General features: G+C 34.1%; 1 protein-coding gene across 1 annotated transcript in view; it reads right to left on the reverse strand.

Moving 5' to 3' along the window:
* LOC120627408 (sodium-dependent nutrient amino acid transporter 1-like) overlaps nt 1-18,389 on the reverse strand; it is a 37,682-nt gene extending 19,293 nt beyond the window's left edge. The window contains exons 1-2 of the mRNA XM_039895410.1: nt 18,231-18,389; nt 1,504-1,747 (exon numbers count right to left, since the gene is read on the reverse strand). Coding sequence (XP_039751344.1) covers nt 1,504-1,747; nt 18,231-18,314 — 328 coding nt within the window. The 5' untranslated portion in view covers nt 18,315-18,389. The remainder of the gene's footprint in view (nt 1-1,503; nt 1,748-18,230) is intronic.
* Nucleotides 18,390-21,794: the final 3,405 nt, after the last annotated feature.

Below are 21,794 nucleotides of genomic sequence, written 5' to 3' on the forward strand. Positions count from 1 at the left end.
TGGGCTATCAACGCTTCTAACAACAAACAAGTATGATATAAGCTCAATTTGACATTACACAATAAGAATAATCCAAACCTATGTTATAAATGCTTATGTGACAAACAAGCAAAGAAAGTGTAACAAACCAACATGTTTGTTTGTAACACTTTCACACATTAACTAATTTTGCGTACACGTTGTCATGGGCACAGAAAAGCATACAGGTACCTTTCATCAACTGAAAAAGTTATCTTCCTGAGGTAAGGAAAAATACGTTTTAGGAAAAGACGACTAGTTAGAAAACGATTTATTGACAAAGTTAATACGATTCCAGCTTCGGGCAAAAACTGGTAGGTACTTCGTTAGTGGAAATGTCCTGAGACTCGAGCCCTAGACTAGCCTACTGGTATGTGATGATGAAATCAAAGATGGTAACGGGCTAATCTAATAGTTGGTTTCTTTGCGACATCGTACCGGAACGCTGAATCGCTTAGCACGCTTGGCACGTCTTTGTCGGTAGTGTTGTAACTAGCCACGGCGGAAACCCTCCACCGGTCCCCAGAACAGAGGAGCCTGAGACCTCCAACGTAAAATCACAGCGCTCACCACTGCGCTATTGAGGTCGTCAAATCCTTAAATTTTGCAAGGTACTCTGATAAGGCCTTTTTTTCGAAATTTCCACGTGATAGACAATACCTAAAGAGCATTTATATTTTAATTTTAAAATTATTGGATACTCGAAGGGGAATGAACAGTTTTGTTTGAGAGACAATAAAGCTTCTTTATGACAATAACAGTCAAATATCTGAAATATCGGAGATCGTAATTTCGAGAATAAACATCTTTGACAAAATAAACTGACTTTGTTTTGAAACTAAAAACCACGAAATATATATAAAAAGACAAACTAAATCTACAAAATTATAAAAAAGGAAAAAAAATCTATATTAATTACTTTAAAAATAAAAAATAAAAAAAAATTTAATTGACTTAACAAACAAAATCCGACAAGCACTCAACCAATATTCAATATATTACTCAAAAAAATAATACAACCGTATTGAGAACCACCTCTTTTTTTTAAGTCGATTAAAGTCTAATTAGAGCATCGTTCTAAGGTTGCGGTTTTCTACAAGATGCTCAAAAACCATTATATTTGGTTCCGCCTTCACTTTTGTTTTCTAAAACCGTATGCCATCGTTAGGTTCCCTAGCGTTACGCAGTTAATATCCTATAGACACGAATAAAGCGCTTTGCTTCTGAAAATATAAAATAGTTAATTTATGATTAAAAGTTATATTTTGAGAAGCGCAGCTGAAAATTTCCGAAGAGTTAAAATAGTGCCATTGGTAGCGCAACCACAAGCAACCATAATGAAAAATGATTTATACATAATGCAAGAGTTCGTTGTATCCAACGAACTCTTGGCACCGTCACCAGTTCGCAAAGTGCACAAATCTCTCCAAAAGTCCTGTTTTCAACAGAATACTATTTATGGGCTTTTAGTTAAGTAAAACTCACCTCGTAATATAGGCACAGCTCTCCACACACCAACTGGGTCCTGGTTGCTGAGTTGCCCAATCGCCAGTTGTAGTAGTGTCGTTGGTAACGCAACCACGAGCAACCAAAAGGAATAGATGACCAAGTACGGGATTTCGCCATACTTGAACGCCTCTCTTGGTAGCCGGACCGTGTTGAAAAGTGTGAACGATATGGCTATTGTGCATATTTGTGTTTTGATAACGTCGAATATCCGTCTGACTGTCTGGAAAAAAGGATTGTCATTAGAAACGGGATAACTCGCTCCGGAATTGCACGCGTGATATATATTTCCATCATATATTATATCACATTATATAATATACTAGCTGTTGCCCGCGACTTCGTCTGCGTTTGATTTTGTTTTTAAAGCATTCAGTATCGCTAAGCCTTAAATGAGTATAGTAGTATTATATATATATAACATGTGACTGTCAATTAATTATAGAAAAATAATTTGCAATAAAATAAAATTGCGACTATAATTAAAAATCTAAACTATCCTATCTCTTAAGTTGGACCAGACTGCTCACGGTGTGCCAATATAATTTAAAATCGGTTAAGTAGTTTAGGAGTCCATCGCGGACAAACATCGTGACAAGAGATTTATATATATTAAGATGGTGGAAATATTCAAAATCGACTCTTTGTATTGGTAACAGAAAAAATAAATCAAGAGATTTTTTTAAATATTTTTATTTTATTACTTTTTTTTAGTTTATAGACAACTACTTTGGGTAGGGTCAATTATTTATAGATTTAAAATAAATATTATTCAGTATGATTCAAAACAATGTAGCGATAAACATCTATTGACTTCTTTGAGAGCCTATTCAAATAATTTGTTTATAACCTTAATATTATTTAATTTTCGTTTCTGCTTGACAAACAAACAGAACGGACAGATAGACAAAATGCATTTTACCGATGTAAATTCAGAGACCTCGCTTCGCTCGGGTAATTAATAAAACTTGCTCTAGTTTTATTTCGATCGTCGAAGAAAACGAGTGGCAAATTAACTGCTAATTGTTGTTTTTAAATCGCACTCTAGATTTAACACTTGCGTGATTATTTATAACAATTTTACTTTTAGTGGAACGTCAAGTCGTCTCGGAATAAACACTGTTTTATGATTCATGTGATTGTGTGATTTTATTTTGCACGACATGGCTACGTATTTTCATTCATAAATACCCTCTTTTTAGTTCGTTCTAAGATTCTGATCTTAGAACGTTGGAAATTAAAAAGCGACCTAAAATATGCGCCAGTGAAATTAGTGATCTTAAATAATCAGTTATCCCTCTATATAATATATACGTAGTATTTTTTAATTTATAAACACCTAGCTAAGAAAACCTCTCTGCGATTTTGCGTTAAATTATACATTTTTTTCTGTTAAGAAATTTTTAATTAATCTTGTACAGCGGACAGCTATTTAGTCGAAATATAATGAAAAAATACATATTTTTATTTGCTTTAAAGTACTTTTGAATCATTTGAAATACTCATCTCAATATATTATTCATGACGGTTAGTAGATGAAACCTAGATTCAAATGTAGCTTTCGAATATACGAACATTTCATTACGCAGCATAATAGTTATACACCTTAATAATTATAGAAATTGTATTTTATCTATAATACATATTTATAATATGTAGTATTACTTCGTTATATTATAAAGAAGGATGACTTTTTGGTTTGTTTGTTTGTACCCAATAGTCTTCGAAACTACTGCTCCAATTTTGACCATTATTTACCATTAGAAAGCTAAAGTATTAAGAAGTAGCATAGGTTACGATTAATTTAAAAAAATAGGTAACAACATTTTTATAAGATAGGTTCGTTATTGTTATTTTAAAGTACCAAAATTTGCCTACAAAATTTATCATAACGCCGAGTATATGTATCATCAACAGTTTTATAATAAGGAAGTATATCTAACTATCAAAATTAAGTCACAAGATCAGCTTTTGTGTTCTTAAATTGTATACGCGTTGGATATATACGTATCGTGTTAATGATTCTTATTCAAACACGTAGTTTTATTAAAGAACCAATTGCGACGAAACTTGATAAATAGCTGTTATTTTTCCTTATATTCTGACGGTAACGGACGACCTCCCTGGCGCAACGGTGAGCTCTGTGAATTTAAGCAGGAGGTCCAGGGTTCGATTCCCGGCAGTGGCTATGTATATATTTGGGAATATATAATTTTTGAATTTTGCTCTGGTCTGGTCAGGTGGGAGGCTTAGGCCGTGGTTTGTTACCACCCTACCGGCAAAGACGTGCCCCTAAGCGATTTAGTATTCCGGTGCGATGTCGTGTGGAAACCGATTAGGGGTATGACTACCATATTCCCTAACAGGTTAGCCCGCTACCATCTTAGACTGCATCTCACTTACCACCAGGTGCGATTGTAGTCGAGCTAACTTGTAGAGTAGTAAAAAATAATAATTGAATTTTACGCAGTTGAAACTGCGAGGCTCAGCTGGTATAATATAAAATAACAGAACTTTTTTATCAAAGTCGCTGCAAGTAATTGCGTTTGAGAGACACGTGATCGCATACCGAACGCTATCTAATTACATAAGTATTTTAATAACGCATTAGTACGTGCCTTTTGACGCACGAGTGTTACATGACCGTTTTGTCTACTCTTAACTACTTACAAGAGATATTTTTATGAATCTCAGAAGCGCAGAGAACCATCAGGCGATGGAGACAGTTATGCTCTGATTATATTAGAAACTAGCGACGCAGGTTAAAGCTTGTGATAAGTTTATTTCGATATTCTACACAATTTACCCTGACCCACCGCGAAGCGTCTTCCTCCTTAATTTATCTGTTTGCTCGATGCTTAAATGAGCTATGAAATATGTTTCTAAGCCGGCCTGGTAAACTAAGAATCTTCCTTAGTTAACCAGGCCAGTTTAGCGTGTTTTACCAATTAAATCGATATAGGTGATCTTATAAATCATTGGGTTTAAGATTTTTCATTACGATGAAAGTTTGAAATTGATTGTAGACTTCAGCAGACTCTCATAAAGTTAAATTATAAAGAAATCCAATGCCTTTTACAGAACCAAGGTGGTATGGATTTTTTTATATGCAATTCTCTGAAAAGGAACGGCGGCATCCCATTGTTATTTCCAATTTCATTTTTGTTTTTAATATAATCTGTCTTTCAAAGAAGTTTAATGTATTTAAATTCAAGTACAAGTCAGCCCTTGACTGCAATCTCACCTAGTTGTTATAAATGACGCAGCCTCTGAACTTTCTTGCTATATGACAGTTGAATTGAACCCTTTCTCCTAATCGAAAACATAGGGGGCAAAAAGTTAGGACTGAGAACCCCAAACAAAAGTATACGTTCTCGTTAATTTCATTAGTAGGTAGATGAAGATACAAAATGACATCAGCATAAATAGGTAATACTATTTTTTATCAAGTAAAAAATAATAAATACATCTTATGCCAAAATTAACTACTTCCAAGTGTAAGATAATTCCAAGCAAATTACCTTAGCGAGTATTGTTTTGTCTTCAGTGGCTGCCAAATGAGTATAATTTAAAATAATTATACACAGTTTTGCCGAAAGACTGCCGTAATTGGAAATTTAAATAAGGTGGAATTTTCTTTAAATATACATTTTTAATCATATTTTTGCTCCGCCTTTTTTGCACGAACTGGATCATTCGCTTTATATCTAGCCGATGCACACGATTGCGTCCGCGTATCAAGAATTTTAAACGTACTTGCAGTTCCCATCTATATATGTAATGCAATTGTAACTATTATTTTACATATTTTTTTCTTTAAAACATAAATATAACCTAAAATAAACTATTTAAAACTTAATAAAATCTAAAACGTCCTCGAAACCACCGCAGCGAGGCACAGTTGCAGCACATGCTGGCAGCATTGCCCCTTTGGATGGCCGAACTAATTCGTTGGCCAAGGTAACTGCCCGCTCTAGGATCACCGGTAGACTCGATAACCCTTTTCGATAATTCTTTGAAAAGGGCTCTTGCCTCCGGATCCCACGGTCTCAAAGTCTCTACTCCAAAAGGCACAAAAATTAAGCTGCTTTCCAGGTTTTCATAATTACGCCTCTTGCCCTGCTCGGCACTGGAAGCAGCCGCAATTACTATTATTTTTGTATGTTTGTCTTGTGCTTTGTATACACTGTTGGATATTTAATTAAATTGACTATCTCAAGTACGTATATTGATATATTAGCTGATTTTACAATTGTTGAAAGATGTAAATTAAACTTTGAAAGAAGACGTGAAAATTAATAAGAGGTTAAGTCGCGTACGTACGAATAGTATTCCTTTCTCGTAACTAATGTCTATTAGTTGTCAAACGTCACTGCACTAGTGGCGCCGCGTTCCGTTCGGGCCGTGTCGGCTGCTGTCGGCTGTCTTCGTTTTATCGGCGCCATAATACGCTAATGTGTCAAACAATTTAGATTTGGAGGCTTGGAGCATGTTTAAATCAATTTCATACAGCGGGATTACTTTTTAATTGATGAATTTCTTAATTACAAAGTTTCTTGGAAGATCCGACTTTATCTCAAAAGCAAAATAGAAAACAGAACGTTTAATTTAAAAAAAAACGTGCGTGTACTGATGTACTCGCGTTAGAGTTTATAATTCTTTGGCGTAAAAAGATAAAAATCTTTTCAAAAATTTAACCTTCGTAGAAAAAACGACACTAACAATAGATGAAAGGTATTAAATACATTGAGAGCTTTATTATAACGCATTATCTAGCTATCTCATTATCGGACAACAAAGTTTTACTCAACATAAAAATTTGAGTTATTTGTACAGTTGAATCAATTAAATCACCGGAATGTTGCCGTAGGCTTTGACAATCGAAAGTGTACACTGTCAAACCTTTTTTTGAAAAACTAAAATGTTAACTATAGCTAACTTTAAGATGTCGGTTTTTTGTGACCTTCGATATTCTGATCGGGCCAAAAATTGTCAAGTGTTGGATTATTTATATATTATACTTAGAAATTCTCTGGTACTGATAATACAGCGTCGTTGTCTTTGTAACAAGCCCATAAGCCCGCATTGAAGCAGTGTGGTGGTTACATGTACATGACAGTGGGAATATTATGTGTGACGTATTTAAGGCTACGGATGATGATCATGAAGTTTATTGTACAAACTTTGATTTCGAATATCGTTTCCTTATATGTATTGAAATGTTGAACCTACTTATATCTCTGTAGAAAAGCCAACTCATATAATTTTATCTCATACTTATGAATTTTTTGAGTGTCATACAAAAATGAAACACAATGACAAACAAGAGAAAAATAATTAATTCACAATATAATAATGACGCAAGTAAATTTAATGTATGAAAGGAAATAAACAGTACTATTTCTACAGTCGGATCACATTACAAATATAAATATATGAAACAGTTAATGTGTTGTATGGATTAGTGAAACTACTGAGTTGTAACTTCAAAACAGCGGATAGGATCAAATGAAAATCTAGTCCACAGATAAATCATCTTATAATTTTACGACATAAGACTTTTTTATCGTACCGTGTAAATATTTTATTCATTCCGCAAAAATCTAAATTCTTTTGAAATGTCAATTCTGTTTGTCTTCAGATTCTACCGAAAAGATAATTTTTTTTACAGGATATACTTTGGCGAATTTGCTCAGGAATTTGATAATCCGGCACCATTCTATCACAGAACAGCGAGACGCCCTGAATGCATGTGGTTGATGTACAGGCAACACGCACAAAGCGCTTTTCATCTACGTTTCTGATACGAATCGCTAAGGTTTGAACGCTCTTCCGGCTTCGGTGTTCCCTGATAGATATACATGATTACTTTATATTTTATAGTTGACAAGCGCAAGCGTAGTATAAAAAAAACTTATTACAGCAAATAAAACGTTTGCAATTATATAACGTCAAGTGATATTAAATTTCATAAAGTTCTAAGACGTAAAATAATCCGTTAATAATTAATCTTTGACATATCTATACAGTTTATCTAACAGCAGTTTTGCGTAATAGTATTTCGACGTGAAAGTCGCGACGTGAAGTGATATCTTCATAAGACTTAACGTGTTTGAGTATTAATGCAAAATAGCTACTGTTCGAGCCGAGTTTATTATATTAAAAATAACGTAAATATCGTATCAACAATGCTATTTTATATGGTAGTTTCGATGTAGCTAGTTTTGCACGAATAGTTAGCATTTTTAGACTAAATTATGGACAAATTAAATTTTGGATATGGAATCACTTTTCTCGACATTTTTCGTAGTTTCTTTAATATGTTATTTCGTTTAAAGGAACGTTTTTAAACAACTTTCAAATCTATTATTAGGTCTATTTAAGACGATGGTATAGATAGGACAAATTTGAAAAAAAAATTTGGGCCATCGTGCTGAGCCTATCTTCATCCCAAGAGAGCAATAATACATCCGTAATATAGCTCAGACCGATTAGACCTAGAAATTTTACGTGATCGACGTTTCGTATTCCCCTGTTTTCTCACCCAAAACTAAGCTGATTCAATTATATTTAAGAAGAAGAAGAAGAAACACTTTATTGCACGTATAACATACAGGAAAAGAAACGGTAAGGAGTATACAGTACACAATGTAGACATGTAAAGGCGGCCTTATTGCTGCAAGCAATCTCTTACAGGCAACCTTTGTAGATAGGACTTACAGCAAGAGAACGGGATAGTGCCAAGAGTGTTGATAGATATACATAAATACCAAAATGTAAATTTAACATGAAGATTGAAAAAAAAAATTAAATCTAGATTTCTTTCTCTATCTTTTATGTTATTTTTCTTTCATACATATCTTTGACATGACAATGGGTATAGTATCTTGGCCAGTAACTGTGTTTGAAGGTTTTAAGCCCGAAATCTTTAAATTGACGGCCTAACAATAATTGTTCATTAAAAGTCAACATCTTCTGAGGATGCTCCGGTGTAGGATCGAAACGTGCGTAGACAGTAGGTTTATTGCAGAAGATCTGCTTGGTGTGGAGTACTATTATGATTGAATAAATTATTAATTGCAATGTACAGATTCTCCTTCTTTTTACGCAGTACAGCAAATAAAGCTTTTTTTACGACTAAATCGGGAGGACCCTGGTTTGATCCTGGCTGGATTGAATTTATAATAATAAATTCCCAAATTGCTCATGCTGGGGAATTGCGCTGTACAGATTCTCCTGCTTCTCACGCAGAACAGCAAAATTTAGCTCAATTTTTTTTACGCTGTGGTTTTAAGCGGAAGGGCCCGGGATAGATCCCCAGTAAGAGCAATTTGGGAATTTATTATTTCCGAATTTTCTCTGGTCTTGTGGGAGGCTCCAAACGTAGTTACCACCCTACCGACAAAGACGTGCCGCAAAGCGATTTAGCCTTGCGGTGTTTGGATTTAATATAACTGCCATACTCCATCATAAACTGCATCATGGGTAATTTGTAGACGAATTAAAAAATATTTTTTTCTCTGCATTGAGAGGCTTACGCCCCTTTGATAACTGATAGGCTAGGCTTGATTATTAAAAGCTTGTAACTGGATAGCAAGACAAGATTTGAGATATCGGAAACACAGAAGTCCCCGTGATGATTCGCCAGTGTACACTGATGCTCCAATGAGGTCATCTAAATCGTTAACAATAATTTACACTTGGTATTCTTAAGGACAATGCTGAGAGCTTAAACAAGTAATACAATGTCCGTGAAATCATCAGGTCTTTGCTCTTTGGGTGGCAGGAAACGACAAAAAAACCTATGAAAAACTAAACAATGGAGACTTTTAACATGTTTTTATTCTTATAATAATATATAAGTTTAGAACAATAACATATCAAAATAATAAGAGCTTTAGTAAATATTGAAATATCATATAAATAAATATAAGTTACAATAACAAAGTAAACTGATTTATGTCTAGACAGTATATTGAAAGAGTCTGGCATTTCCAAGATGCTTAACATCAAAGACGCAGCACGATGATAAAGACGCATACCTAATCGTAGAAATACGTAATCAATATTAAAATGATGAAACTAACAGCAGCCTATTAACGTACCACTTCAAGCCTCGTTTCTAATAGGAGAGACGGTTTTAGAGCTTAGACCCACCACGCTTTTCCAATGGGTGTTGGTGGGCTTAAACGATTATTACAACATTTAACTGATAATAACCGACAGCTTTACGTGCTCTCCGAATCACGTGGGTGAATAAAGCTATATATTTTCAAAAATCCTTGGATTCAATATACTTAAATCGGGAACTTTTAAGCGTTTATTGCACACACAAATTTAATCGCAGGCTCGCTTAATAACTTCATTGATCCGGACATACTTTAGAGTTGCCAGCTACATATGACAACAATTATATTTATGATATCACAAAAAATATTTGGCAAAAATTGCGCGCATGATTGGGGAAGATTCAGCGCGATGTAACACCAAATTTATTAGTCTGAAGGTTTTAACTAGGTACATAAAAAGGAAATAATAACATGCATGAACGAAATATCAAAGATGTCAACTCAACAGTTGTTATAAATCGAACAAAACGAATGCAAATGACACCTGTGTCAGTCGCCCCGTACGTTTACCGCGCAATGTTTGGTTTGTGACTGTATGTGTGCAAACAAGGCAGAAGTTTTCATAACATTGTCGCCAACGCGATGAGCAATGTCTAAGACTTTACACAAACCTTTATTCTATAGTATGATATTAGTAAGTGTCACGTAAAAAGATCACAAAAATTTATTCAAGTGATGATAGCCAAGTGAAAAATGTCGTGAAAATGATCTGTCTACATGAATGGACCAGATCGAAAATGATCTATCTACATGAATGGACCAGAATGAATTGATGTTTAATTTTTTAACTAACATTAATATAAAAATAAAGACTATTTTCGGAGATACAAACGGGTAATCTACCTACTACCTAGAGATGCTAAAATATTATTGCATTATAGTAAAAAAAATCATGTTATATAGATATAAAATGAACATAACATATATATGGTTGAGAACATACACTATGTTTGGTTTTCATAAATCTCTGTCACACCTTTTTTTTTTTTTGTCGTGGTGGAAAAGCTTTATGGCTACCTCTGTCCTTTTGGGCAGGACAGAGGTTATGTGGGACTCGTTTACCCGAACTAAAAACCACCACGGCATGTCCCTCTCGTTGGATTTATTGGAATCTCTGTCACACCTACATTTTAATAATGAGGATGATAAACCACACTTTTATTCAAGAAATACAATAAAGGAAATAGAAATGAAATAAATTAATTTCAATAATGAATTTGAGTTTAACTAAACTTAACGCTTCGACAGAGAAGTTACCCAAATTCGTATCTTTATTGGCGCAGTTCTCACTATTCTAATCCAGTAAATTTATTTCCCATTAGATTGGAATTAACCGCTTCATCGTGTTATAACTAAATGTACCATATGGTCAGATAAGTCGCGAGAGATTCTACTTCTTTAAATCATTCTACTAGAAATCAAGCGTTGGAATGGACCGGTTTAATGGAATGCTACTTTTATAAAAATAAAATGGTTCCCTATTTCCAAAACAATCAATGTAATAGTATCAAAAGACCCGAGTTTTGAATCCTCTTCAACTTCATTAGACTTAATAAATTACTTTTGATATAAAGTTGTCATTATACAATAGCCTCTTAATTAAGATTCTTATTGAACAATTTCGAATTCGTGAGTATTTGATTTCCTGTTTCTACTAATAATTTTAACTTTGAGTTTATTAAATTCGATTTCATTTGATTCAGAAGCGGGGATAACCTAGTAGGTGAGAACTTCGGCTTCACTTTCGGGGGAGTGAGTTCGAACCTCTAACTTTTCTAGGTTATGTGCGTTTAAAGCAATAAAAATATCACTTGCTTTATTATGGTGAAGGAAACATGTAGCTCTAAAGAAATCTCCATAATGTTCTCAAAGGTGTGTGAAATCCACGAATCCAATTTGGGCCAGCGTGAACTGCGGCTTAAACCCTTCTCATTGTGGGAGGTGACCCATGTTATGATGATGATGATTTTCATTCAAGGATTTCAAAGTTAACGAATCGTAATAGTTTTTAGCTACAATACCGATTCTAGATTTTAAGCTCCTCATTACGTGGTCAAAGAAATGTGCTGGAGAAAAATAGCAAGAAACCGTTTTCTGTGTTCATTCCTAGAGGAGACTTAGAGTTGGGTGCCTAGGAAGACGTATATCATCAATAAGGCAAAAGAAACATCATATTCGAGATTCTAGACTAACGGATAAACAAGCGGCACAAACCGTATTTTGTGGGCATACATTTGTGTTTATGTGTATCTTTTAGCCGAAGAAGTTGAACGAGACTGTTTTCCGTGGACATTTCTAAAAGAGATCTAGGAAAATGTCCATTTCTTAAAATCATACAAAACACAAAAGAAATGAAAGAACGTGTTGGTAAATTGTTACATAGCTACAATACTCGAGATTCTGGACTCATGGACAGATAAGTTTTGTTGGCATACCTTCAAGAAACCTATGTCTTTTTGTGCAATCTCCATACCATTACGCAATGGAAAACTTAGTATATCTTTTATCATACACAACATATAAATCGAAAGGCGTCCACCGCTGGACATAGGTCTTTTGTAGGGAGTTCCAAATTCTACGGTTTTGTGCCGCTTGGATCCAGCGGCTAACTGCGACGCGCTTAATGACGTCTGCCCACTTCGTTGGGGGTCGACCAACACTGCGCTTACCAGAATTGGGCTGCCATTCCAGCACCTTGAGACCCAACGTCCATCGTCATCATACACAGTATTGGTATAAATGTCCACAAGTATATTCTCTCATAGGAGAGATTAACAGCTTATACAGTTTTTGCTGCATCAATACGATTTCCGAGATAAATTATCTAATAAACCTCACCCCCAATATTCGGCCTCATTCAAACCTAGAACCTTGTGATCTGTAATCAAACGATTCACCAATATACGCAGTTATTATTAGCGACTGGAATATTATGAAAAAAAAAGGATTTTAAGAAACTAAACTGGCAGCATTGTTTTATACAATGGTGGAAAAGCCTACTGTTTACTAAACACTATTGTTCTGAATGCAAGTGATTTACGGTCATCCGCTGAGTTTCGTGGACCATATTGAAGGCCTTCATTGGAACTTCACCATATGCAACCATGTTACTTTTACAATCTAAAATTAAAACTAATACATTATATGGGGTTTAGGTATTAAGCCAGAAAGCTAAGCACTGCAATGCCGTAGGACATTTAAACGTCATTTCGGGCACTATTCCTATAGCTGGCCATTAGGGGTCTTACAAATAACGTGGTTTAAGGTTAGTATAGTTACACAGTGTTTTGTCACACTTCAACTGTGATCATTTTGTAAATGTCAGAGCGTGACAAAAACTGGACAATTATTCAGACATTATTCCACATTTATTTATAAGGCCCTCGGATTATTTTATACAACGTGTAAATGAAAACCGAAATAATACTTCAGAGGCTTTAGCTGTACGTTATTTACTGTCTCTGAGACTTATCTGTGAAACCAAAACGCTAATAGTTTCAGTTAGTAAACCATTGCCATACTTTTTACTGAAAGAAATCAGGTACAGCCCTAACATCAGATGCAAAATTCAAATCAAGTGACTCCTGTCGCTTTAAAACGTAAGCGTTGCGTAGCGTAGGTAATATGCAGGTGTCGGTCTTTTATTTTCAATAGGGTTGTCATGAGTAAGATCTTAGAATGTTTTGAATTCGTTTGTATGGGAAAATAAAAAGGCTTCTTTTAATTTATTATTTATACAGGGCGATTCTTTATGAAATATACTTATGAACCCTTCAACAGTAGTTCGTAATTCAGCTACACGTTGTAAAATAATATTTTTTTATTTTCAGGAAATAGTCCCATAATATTGAATAGATTACATTTAAAATAAATGCTCATATTGCAAATTCGAAAGTTTTTTAGTGTTTGTATTTTTGTTACTGAAATACGGGACGAAGGCTAAAGCGATCTTAAACAAAAACAAAGTAAGCCTGCATAGAAACAGAATACTTTCTTCGGTCATCTCTAGTACGAGAAGCTCTTCCTTTTACAGACACAAGACTTCATGCATTTCCATTTGAAACAAGTGATATTTTAATTACTTAAAACGCACATAAATAAGAAAAGTTAGTGGTGCGTGCTGGGATTCGAACTGGGCCCCCGAAATTAAAGTCAAGCTCCTACCGGCTATCACCGCTTCCATCAAATATATAATAAAGCAAATTGTAGAATAAGACTACCTGTGCTAGTCACATATATATTACGTTTGTTATTATGTGTACGAGAGACATATGATAGTACGAGAAGCGAAGCCTTTTAACCCGAAGTGGAGCGCGACAGTTGTAACTTATAAATCTTTTTTATCCTTATAAGTGTATTAAGAAAAACATTTTTTCATTCTTCCAAGAGCAAAAAATACACTATTTTATGGCAAGGGATTCAAGCGTAACTAACAGTGGGTTAGATAAAATTATAAAAGATAGGATAGCTACATTTTTTACTTGATAAAGTAGCGGTTATTTCTAACTTTATTTCTTATTTCTTATAATACTTAGTTTAAAAATATTTTACGTTAATATCAATTAACAAGATTTTTATATACTAAGAGAGTAATAAACGATTAGTTTTCTCTCTATCTGTCATGAGTAATTCGACATTCAAAAGAATAAGACAAAACATTGCGTAACTATGCAAACGCTTCACTATTTTTGATGTTTAAAAAAAAAATTATAATAAAAATAATAATTCGATAACCTATAGACAGGTACGTATGAACAGGTAAATAATAAATGCAACAAAACAAGAAGACAAGCTATACTTTAATTTCACCATAACACGTTAAGACCTCTTTTAATGGGAGGGATTGGAGCGTAACAGAAATAACGTGGGTGAAACGAAGAATTCTTTCATAAACACGCAATTTAGAATACGATTCCCTTTAATGTAGAACAACAATATTGTAGACCTCTGTGGCACAGTGGTGAGCACTGAGATCTTATACGTATAGGTACCAGGTTTATTTACCGCCAGGGTTTCCGCAGAGTTCAATTTAAAGCTTTTTTTTTTTTACTTACTGTATTACCACGTTTAGCTCCGACTTCGACAGCATGTTTAGATGTTGGCTTTACAATGAAAAATTGCTAAGATAACTATTAATTGTAAATTGCGCTGTAAGGATTTTCCGGGTTTTCGCAGATTATAGCAAATTAAGCTGTAATTCGTTTTTTTTTATATTCGGACCTAGGAGATGGCCCACCTTTATCTGAAATATTATCTCTATCGGTTGTAACAGCTTATCGTTGCAAGGATCTTGAGCTTTTCACACTTCTAATTTAGAGAACAATTAAATAAGAATTTAAAGTATATCTATCAAAGTTAATAATTAAACTGATCGAGTTAAATCTAAAACCAAATTTAAATGGAAGAAAGAGAACACATTCAAGAAATTAATCAATATGATTCACAAATATTAAAATAGTTTACGTGCTCATTAAATATCATTTTTGTTACATCATGAATAATTGATGGAGATTGTAAGATATTTTCCTCGCAACTTGAGATTTTAGTACGAGAACAACCACCTGGTAATAAATATCTTAAGAAACTTTGTAAAGGGGTTTAAATGTTTATTACCCTATGAATCGCTTGACGGATTAAAATGAAATTCAATACATGGATAAACCATGTCCCGGATTAGCTTACCAAATGCCTGTAAATCCATTAAAAATATTTAAATTTTTGAAGCGAACGTAAATAATTTAACTTGGATGTAGTAGCGAGCGGAAACTGGTGCTATCATAAGTGAATGAACAGTTAAATAAGAGTTATCGCGTGCAGCTGTTATTTTCCTTTCGATCAATCTGTAATCAGGTTCATTTTCATTTTCTGTTTGACATGCAACACGTTTTATAAATCCAATCAAAATGTTTAAGTCCTCGTTTTTTTCATCATTCGGAACAATTATCAAATGGTTATTTGCCTAGTTAGTTGTCCACGTCTCATGCAAAAGGGACAAGACCACGTAAAGTAATACTTACGTTATTTGAAGATTTAATACACAAAATTTTATCAAAATGGAGAGTCAAAGAAATACGGCTTGATCAAATTTCATAGTTCAAACATTTTTACACTAACTCAATCAATGTCTAAATTGTTGGGAATGGACCACCCTAGTCTTAGGACTCCTCTAAGACAATCCACGTTATTTCAAAGTGGAATGGCATATTGGGACTTAACATCATAGTCAATCATATCACAAGAAGAAGAGAGTGAAGACGAATGTCTCTGACACCACGTTAGAGGAATTGAGTGCGAAACAGACGTAAACATAAAACATCATCATCATATTATTATGCAAAATTATATTAAGCCTTACGAATTTCAACTATTTATACTGTTAGGCACAGATCTAATCAAATATTATACAAAAGAATACTTACTTACTTTCACTTAAAGTCTTTACTTAGTATTTAAAGGAGACACATTAAAATCAGACACATAAGTGTGTCTCGTATTAACTGTTACTAAAGTCTGAGCAAAGTCAAAGTACACGTTATAGATTTCAGCCTTTGATTCTTAAGTAACGATTTATATCAGGTTTTAGAGATAATGTTCAAAATTATGGTTACGACGAAATATTTTCATAAGGGGTAAGGACATGTGCCTTATTTAGATCCATGATCAGCCACCCATCCTGTTATGGTATATGTTATTTTACAAGCGAAGGTAACTGAGTGTTTTCATTATCTTTTTTCATTCATTGTAAATTTGGTCATATTAAATAATAGTTTTGCTTTTCAGGATTTATTACTATACTAGCTGTTGCCCGCGACTTCGGCCGCTTTTGTTTTTGTTTTTCGAAAGACATGTGCCTCATAAATGTGGCAGCACTTTATGTATTTAGGGTAGCCTGGTGTAAAATCGTCAAACACTTTCGTCCCCTCTCCCGAGAGAACTGAGCTTAATTTTGAGATAAAAAGCATCCTATATTACTTCTAATACCTTCAGGAATATGTGTACATTGTTACGTGATGATCGGCTTAGTAATTTTTGCGTGAATGCGTAACAAACAAACTTACATTAACATTTATAATATTAGTAGGGATTATGAAAATTAAGCTTAATTTGCTATTCTCCGCGAACAGCAGGAGAATCTGTATGGTGTAATTTATGATTTCTTCAATCCTTATAATCTACACCAAACTGATCTTCGGCAATGTACCCTCTACGCACGTTTCGCTCCGGAACCGGAGAATTCTCAGGAGATGTTGACTTTACAATTAATAATTGTAAAACTTCTCTCCAATATTTATTACTATGATTGGCTTTTCTTTCTACACAGTGCAATACAAAATGTATGTGATTGCATATTTTGTCATATTATCAGCTATACATTTAGTAGATTTCTTTAAAAGACACGTTCTTCGATGTATCTACATTTATTATTTTATTGTATCAGGTTTATTTTCTTAACAATTAATTTACTTAATCACCATTGACGTCAATAGTCGGTATTTGACTGTGGCGTTAGAGGTTAAACTTAGTTTGTTTGTCTATTAGTATATTTCTCTAACACTGTAATTTGTTCTGCTTTAAAGTCACTATATGTAAGGGTTAACGCCAAAGTAGGATCTTTTACATGGTCATTGCCTATCAGGGCAAGCTGTTCCTTTAATCTTTCACTAGATACCATCACTTTTTTTGATAGAAAGCTATCGACAACACTGCCTTTTATTTAGTACCGTAATAGATCTGTTAATTAAAGATTTAAGAAATAAAAGTTATCTAGGTAGTTGCTTACTAGATAAGTTGGACTCGTTTTAATTTAATTTCTTTTAAAATCTCATAACTTTATTTCGTAAACTAATAACTATTGGATAGAAGCAAAAATCCATGATATATTATGAAAATTAAGCTTAATTTGCTATACTCCGCGAAAAGCATGAGGGAAAAAGAAGGAGTATGGTGTAATTTATCTCTTAAATCCTTATACTCCACACCAAACCTTCGGCAATGTAGGTACATTACTACACTTTACGCACTACGCACGTTTCGCTCCGAAACCGGAGCATCCTCAGGAGATGTTGACTTTACAATGAATAATTGTTAAGTCTTAACAATCAGGATTAAAGAAATTATAAATTACACACCAACTCCTTTTCGCGGAGTATAGCAAATCAAGCTTAATTTCATAATAAACTAATTACTTCATTAAAAACATAATAATAATAACAACATGTACAATATCTATGAGCAATGCTTGTTTTTATGTTTTTACTCCTAAAGTAATTACAGGGTTACCGTCTAAGGTTACGGACCATTGTTACTGCTTACATAACAGAACAATATTGTATTTGTTTTTTGTCTAAGCATAAACAAACGTGTATTCAAAAACAACTAAACAATTCAACGGCGACGTAATAACAGAATGTGTTAGTTGGAAAAAAATAATAGATTTTCCTTAGATATTTTCAACAATACCGTATAACATTAAACTAAGATGGTAATGAAAGATCTCATTTCCTACAACATGATACCTTCTTGTTTTGACCTTGTTGGGCACAAATAATGCGGACATAAAAAAGAACCTAATATTACCCTGCCATGTTTAGGAGTTCTCGCTTGCCCACTGTCGACTCGCGCACTGGGTACAACACCAAACGGCCGAGTCACCACTGCCATATAAGTTTAATTTTCGTTCGCGCGCAAAACTGTTGAAAATAAACGAACACGATCGCGCGCATGCGCGTTGCACGTAAGACTGAAGATGGTGTAAACTGTAGGGATGTGTCATGCGCGTGACATCGATGGTTTTAACAATTAACCTGAAGGCAGTATTTTAATTACTTGACTTATCGGAGCTGGTTTTGATAAAGCATTTTGTATGTTAATTGCTTGTAGCACTTAGGTACAGTGATGGGTGGGTATTGTCGCAATTTAAAACATATCTAAAAGAAAAGGAAATTAAACTTTCAAATATCTAGTTGTGGTTAAAGGTGACAGCCCAGTAAGTAGGACTTCACTTTCGGGGGGGTTCTCAAAGGTGTGTGAAGTCCACCAATCCGCACTGGGCCAGCATGGTGGACAACGGCCCTAGTCCCTTCTTATTGTAGGAATATGGAACATGTGTCCTGTAGTGGGCCGGTAATAGGTTGTTATGATGATCTAGTTGATGTTACCGTACTATAATCGCTTTTTTGATAAATACATAGCCTGTTATAAGAGAATATTATTATTGAAATGTATATAGACTCCTTTTTCAGAATATGGATACAGTAAACTGCCTTACCAGTCAAGCTGGGTACTATCAAAACTATCTGAACATAGGCTTTTTACTGTTATATTACACGATTATCGAATTACAACTTATTTTGCTTCAAGTCTTTAAAAAATAGTTGAACAGCCGAATATAATCTTATTATAATTACTTCTTAATCTTAAAATAACTATAAAATCATCAATGAGTAATTAATGTACAGTGAAATAGCTTAATTTACGAATACTGACGTGAATTTATGTCCTATTATTTATAAAGTACAACCGTACCCAGCCCGCTTTGCCGGGCTAGATTTTGCTTTGTTTTATTTAAACAATAAACTTACATCATTAAATTTTTAATTTAAGTCTCATAATACATAAAATCATTTATTTCTCTCCATATTCATTCTCTTCTATTCTCTTCTCGAGCGGGTGAAGATCATTATCTACACCCATGTACACCCAACAATAGAATATCATCATAGTAAATAAAATCTGTATTTGACAGTTCAATAATAGGACTGCTCCGATCGTCACCAAACTTTACAGGATTACTCGCCAGTCAATCCGGAGATTCCCTAAAAGTTTCATTGAAATCGATCCAGCCGTTTCGGAGCCTATACGGAACATGCCCACGCACTTTCTCTTTGATATATATAGACAAGCTTTCCAATAGAAATAACGTCTTATTTACATACTTACTTTTGCGATAAAAACACCGGAAGTGAGACCACCCCTGCACATCACTAGTGCACTTGCCACGGTACAGTGCTTGCATTCGGTTATGGAAATGAGCAGGTAAAATAAAAACACGGGATAATTATAATTGTGATGCTCACTGACCGTCACTGTTAAACCAAACTTAAAGAAAGGGTCTTGGAACTGCTTAGAACAAATCTTAAGACAAAGTTAGTCTTAAAGGCAAATTTATATATCCACGTATATATGATATTATTTATAGGTTATGTTATTTTAGTTCTTGAATCTTTAAATAGAAAAAATACCTGCCTTAGAAATTATAGAGTCAATTATTTTAAAATACAAACACCTAAGATAAGTCATTGGACCTAATTCTTAGATATAAATTAATGTGTAAGTTAAGGTTATAAAAAACCGTAACTTAGAGTAAAGTATCACGCGTGCGTGGAACTTTGTGAAAGATAAAAAATTAAATAAAAGTATTCTTAGAAAATCAAACGAATAAAAATTAAGAATAATAAAACATAAGTAGGTGCAATTCCTTCGTCTTTGCAGTTATTCTTTGTAGAGTCCTGGTGTCATGTCGGAGCGAACTTGTATTGAACTTGTACATTTTGGATGACTTGGTTGATAAGGAGTAAAAACAAATTATAAATTGCATGGCTTCAAGGACACGATCGCGGAATTCCACAAAGTACGCCTCCCAACGGAAGGTTTAGTCCATAATCCACGCCGGGCAGACGGATTGGCAATAGCAAAAGATGGTAGAAATAACACAGATGCTGCTGCGCAATGTCCGTTATATTGCCTTAGTCGCCTCGTACGACACCACTGGCTGGAGGAGGGGTATTGACAACTGGCACTGGCATTCTGGTCTGCTTCTAGCCACACGGCACTTAATGAATAAGGTAATAAGACAATTATTTATCCTAATCGACCAAAAAATAAAATTGTTTGCAGGTTTTTGGTCTTCAAGTACTCGTAGATCGCAGGGTAGAAAGTTAAAAAAATCGGCGGTTAAGAATAATTAACTATAGTGAAATTACACTTATTGCATTCAGTAGTTAATTAAAGTTTTATATTAACCCACTTTATACAGTAAAAAGTAGGTTGGCAAATAAAATATGTAAAAATAGAGACGCTTAATCAAATGTTATTTATATAATATTTTGAGCGAGTTGCAGGAAGTTGTTGGAAAAAACAACATGGACTCTACTGACTGTAGAGTGCATAAATCCATACGAGAGTTCCAGAAGTAGACGAAAGTCGATTGTGTTTTTTTTTAAAGATTTTCAGTTGATCGCTATTTTCTTCAATACTATTGAAGAAAGTAGTGATATGCCATAGCATACCAACCTGTATTTGATATTTTGCGCTATTAAATAAACATTTAATCACTATTCCAAATTCATCATCACCTAAATAGACAAATTTTTAGAAAGTAAGACCAAACTTGTATTCCACTGGTTAAATTGTTAGTAATTACTTATTAAACAGCACTTTATCCTGCTCTACCGTTGATCGCTATTTTCTTCAATGCTATTTAAGATAACAAAGCTATGCTATGTTACCAAACTGGTAAATGGTAGTTGATATTTTGCGCTATTATATAAACTTTTAATCACTATTCCAGATTCATTATCACCTAATTTTACAAATATTTAGAATGTAAGACTTACCTTGTATACGAGTGGTTAAATTGTTAGCATTTACTTATCAAATAGCACGTTACCCTGCTATAGATCAGATTTTAGGTTTTAGGAGATTCCTTTATTGAGAGAGGTCACAGGTAAAGGTTGAGTTTTGTCTAAAATGGTAGCGGGCTAACCGTGAAAATACTATGTTTTTATGCGACATTGCACTGAAAGGCCATTAGCCTAAGCCTTCAACAACGCTTCAAATCAACGGAGCTCACTAATGCCAGACAGGTTAACGATTATACGGAGCTGCACTTTTTATTTTCCACGTTACCGTGCTTTGACAGGTAGACAAGTAAATGTATACTCGTTTAATAACAAGGAACAAGGCAATGCCTAAATAAGAAACACCTAATCTAAGAAGCTTCCTAAGCAAACATAATCAACTCTTAGTAACTATCAACCGATAGTTACTAAGAGTTGGTGAAAGGTTTTTTCCAAGGTTACAATGAGTTACGCGATGTTAAATTGATGTAATACGGGCATTAAACCCTTATCAGTGGATATA

The sequence above is a fragment of the Pararge aegeria genome, chromosome 11, assembly GCF_905163445.1.
Source record: "Pararge aegeria chromosome 11, ilParAegt1.1, whole genome shotgun sequence".
NCBI classification, from domain to species: Eukaryota; Metazoa; Arthropoda; class Insecta; order Lepidoptera; family Nymphalidae; genus Pararge; species Pararge aegeria.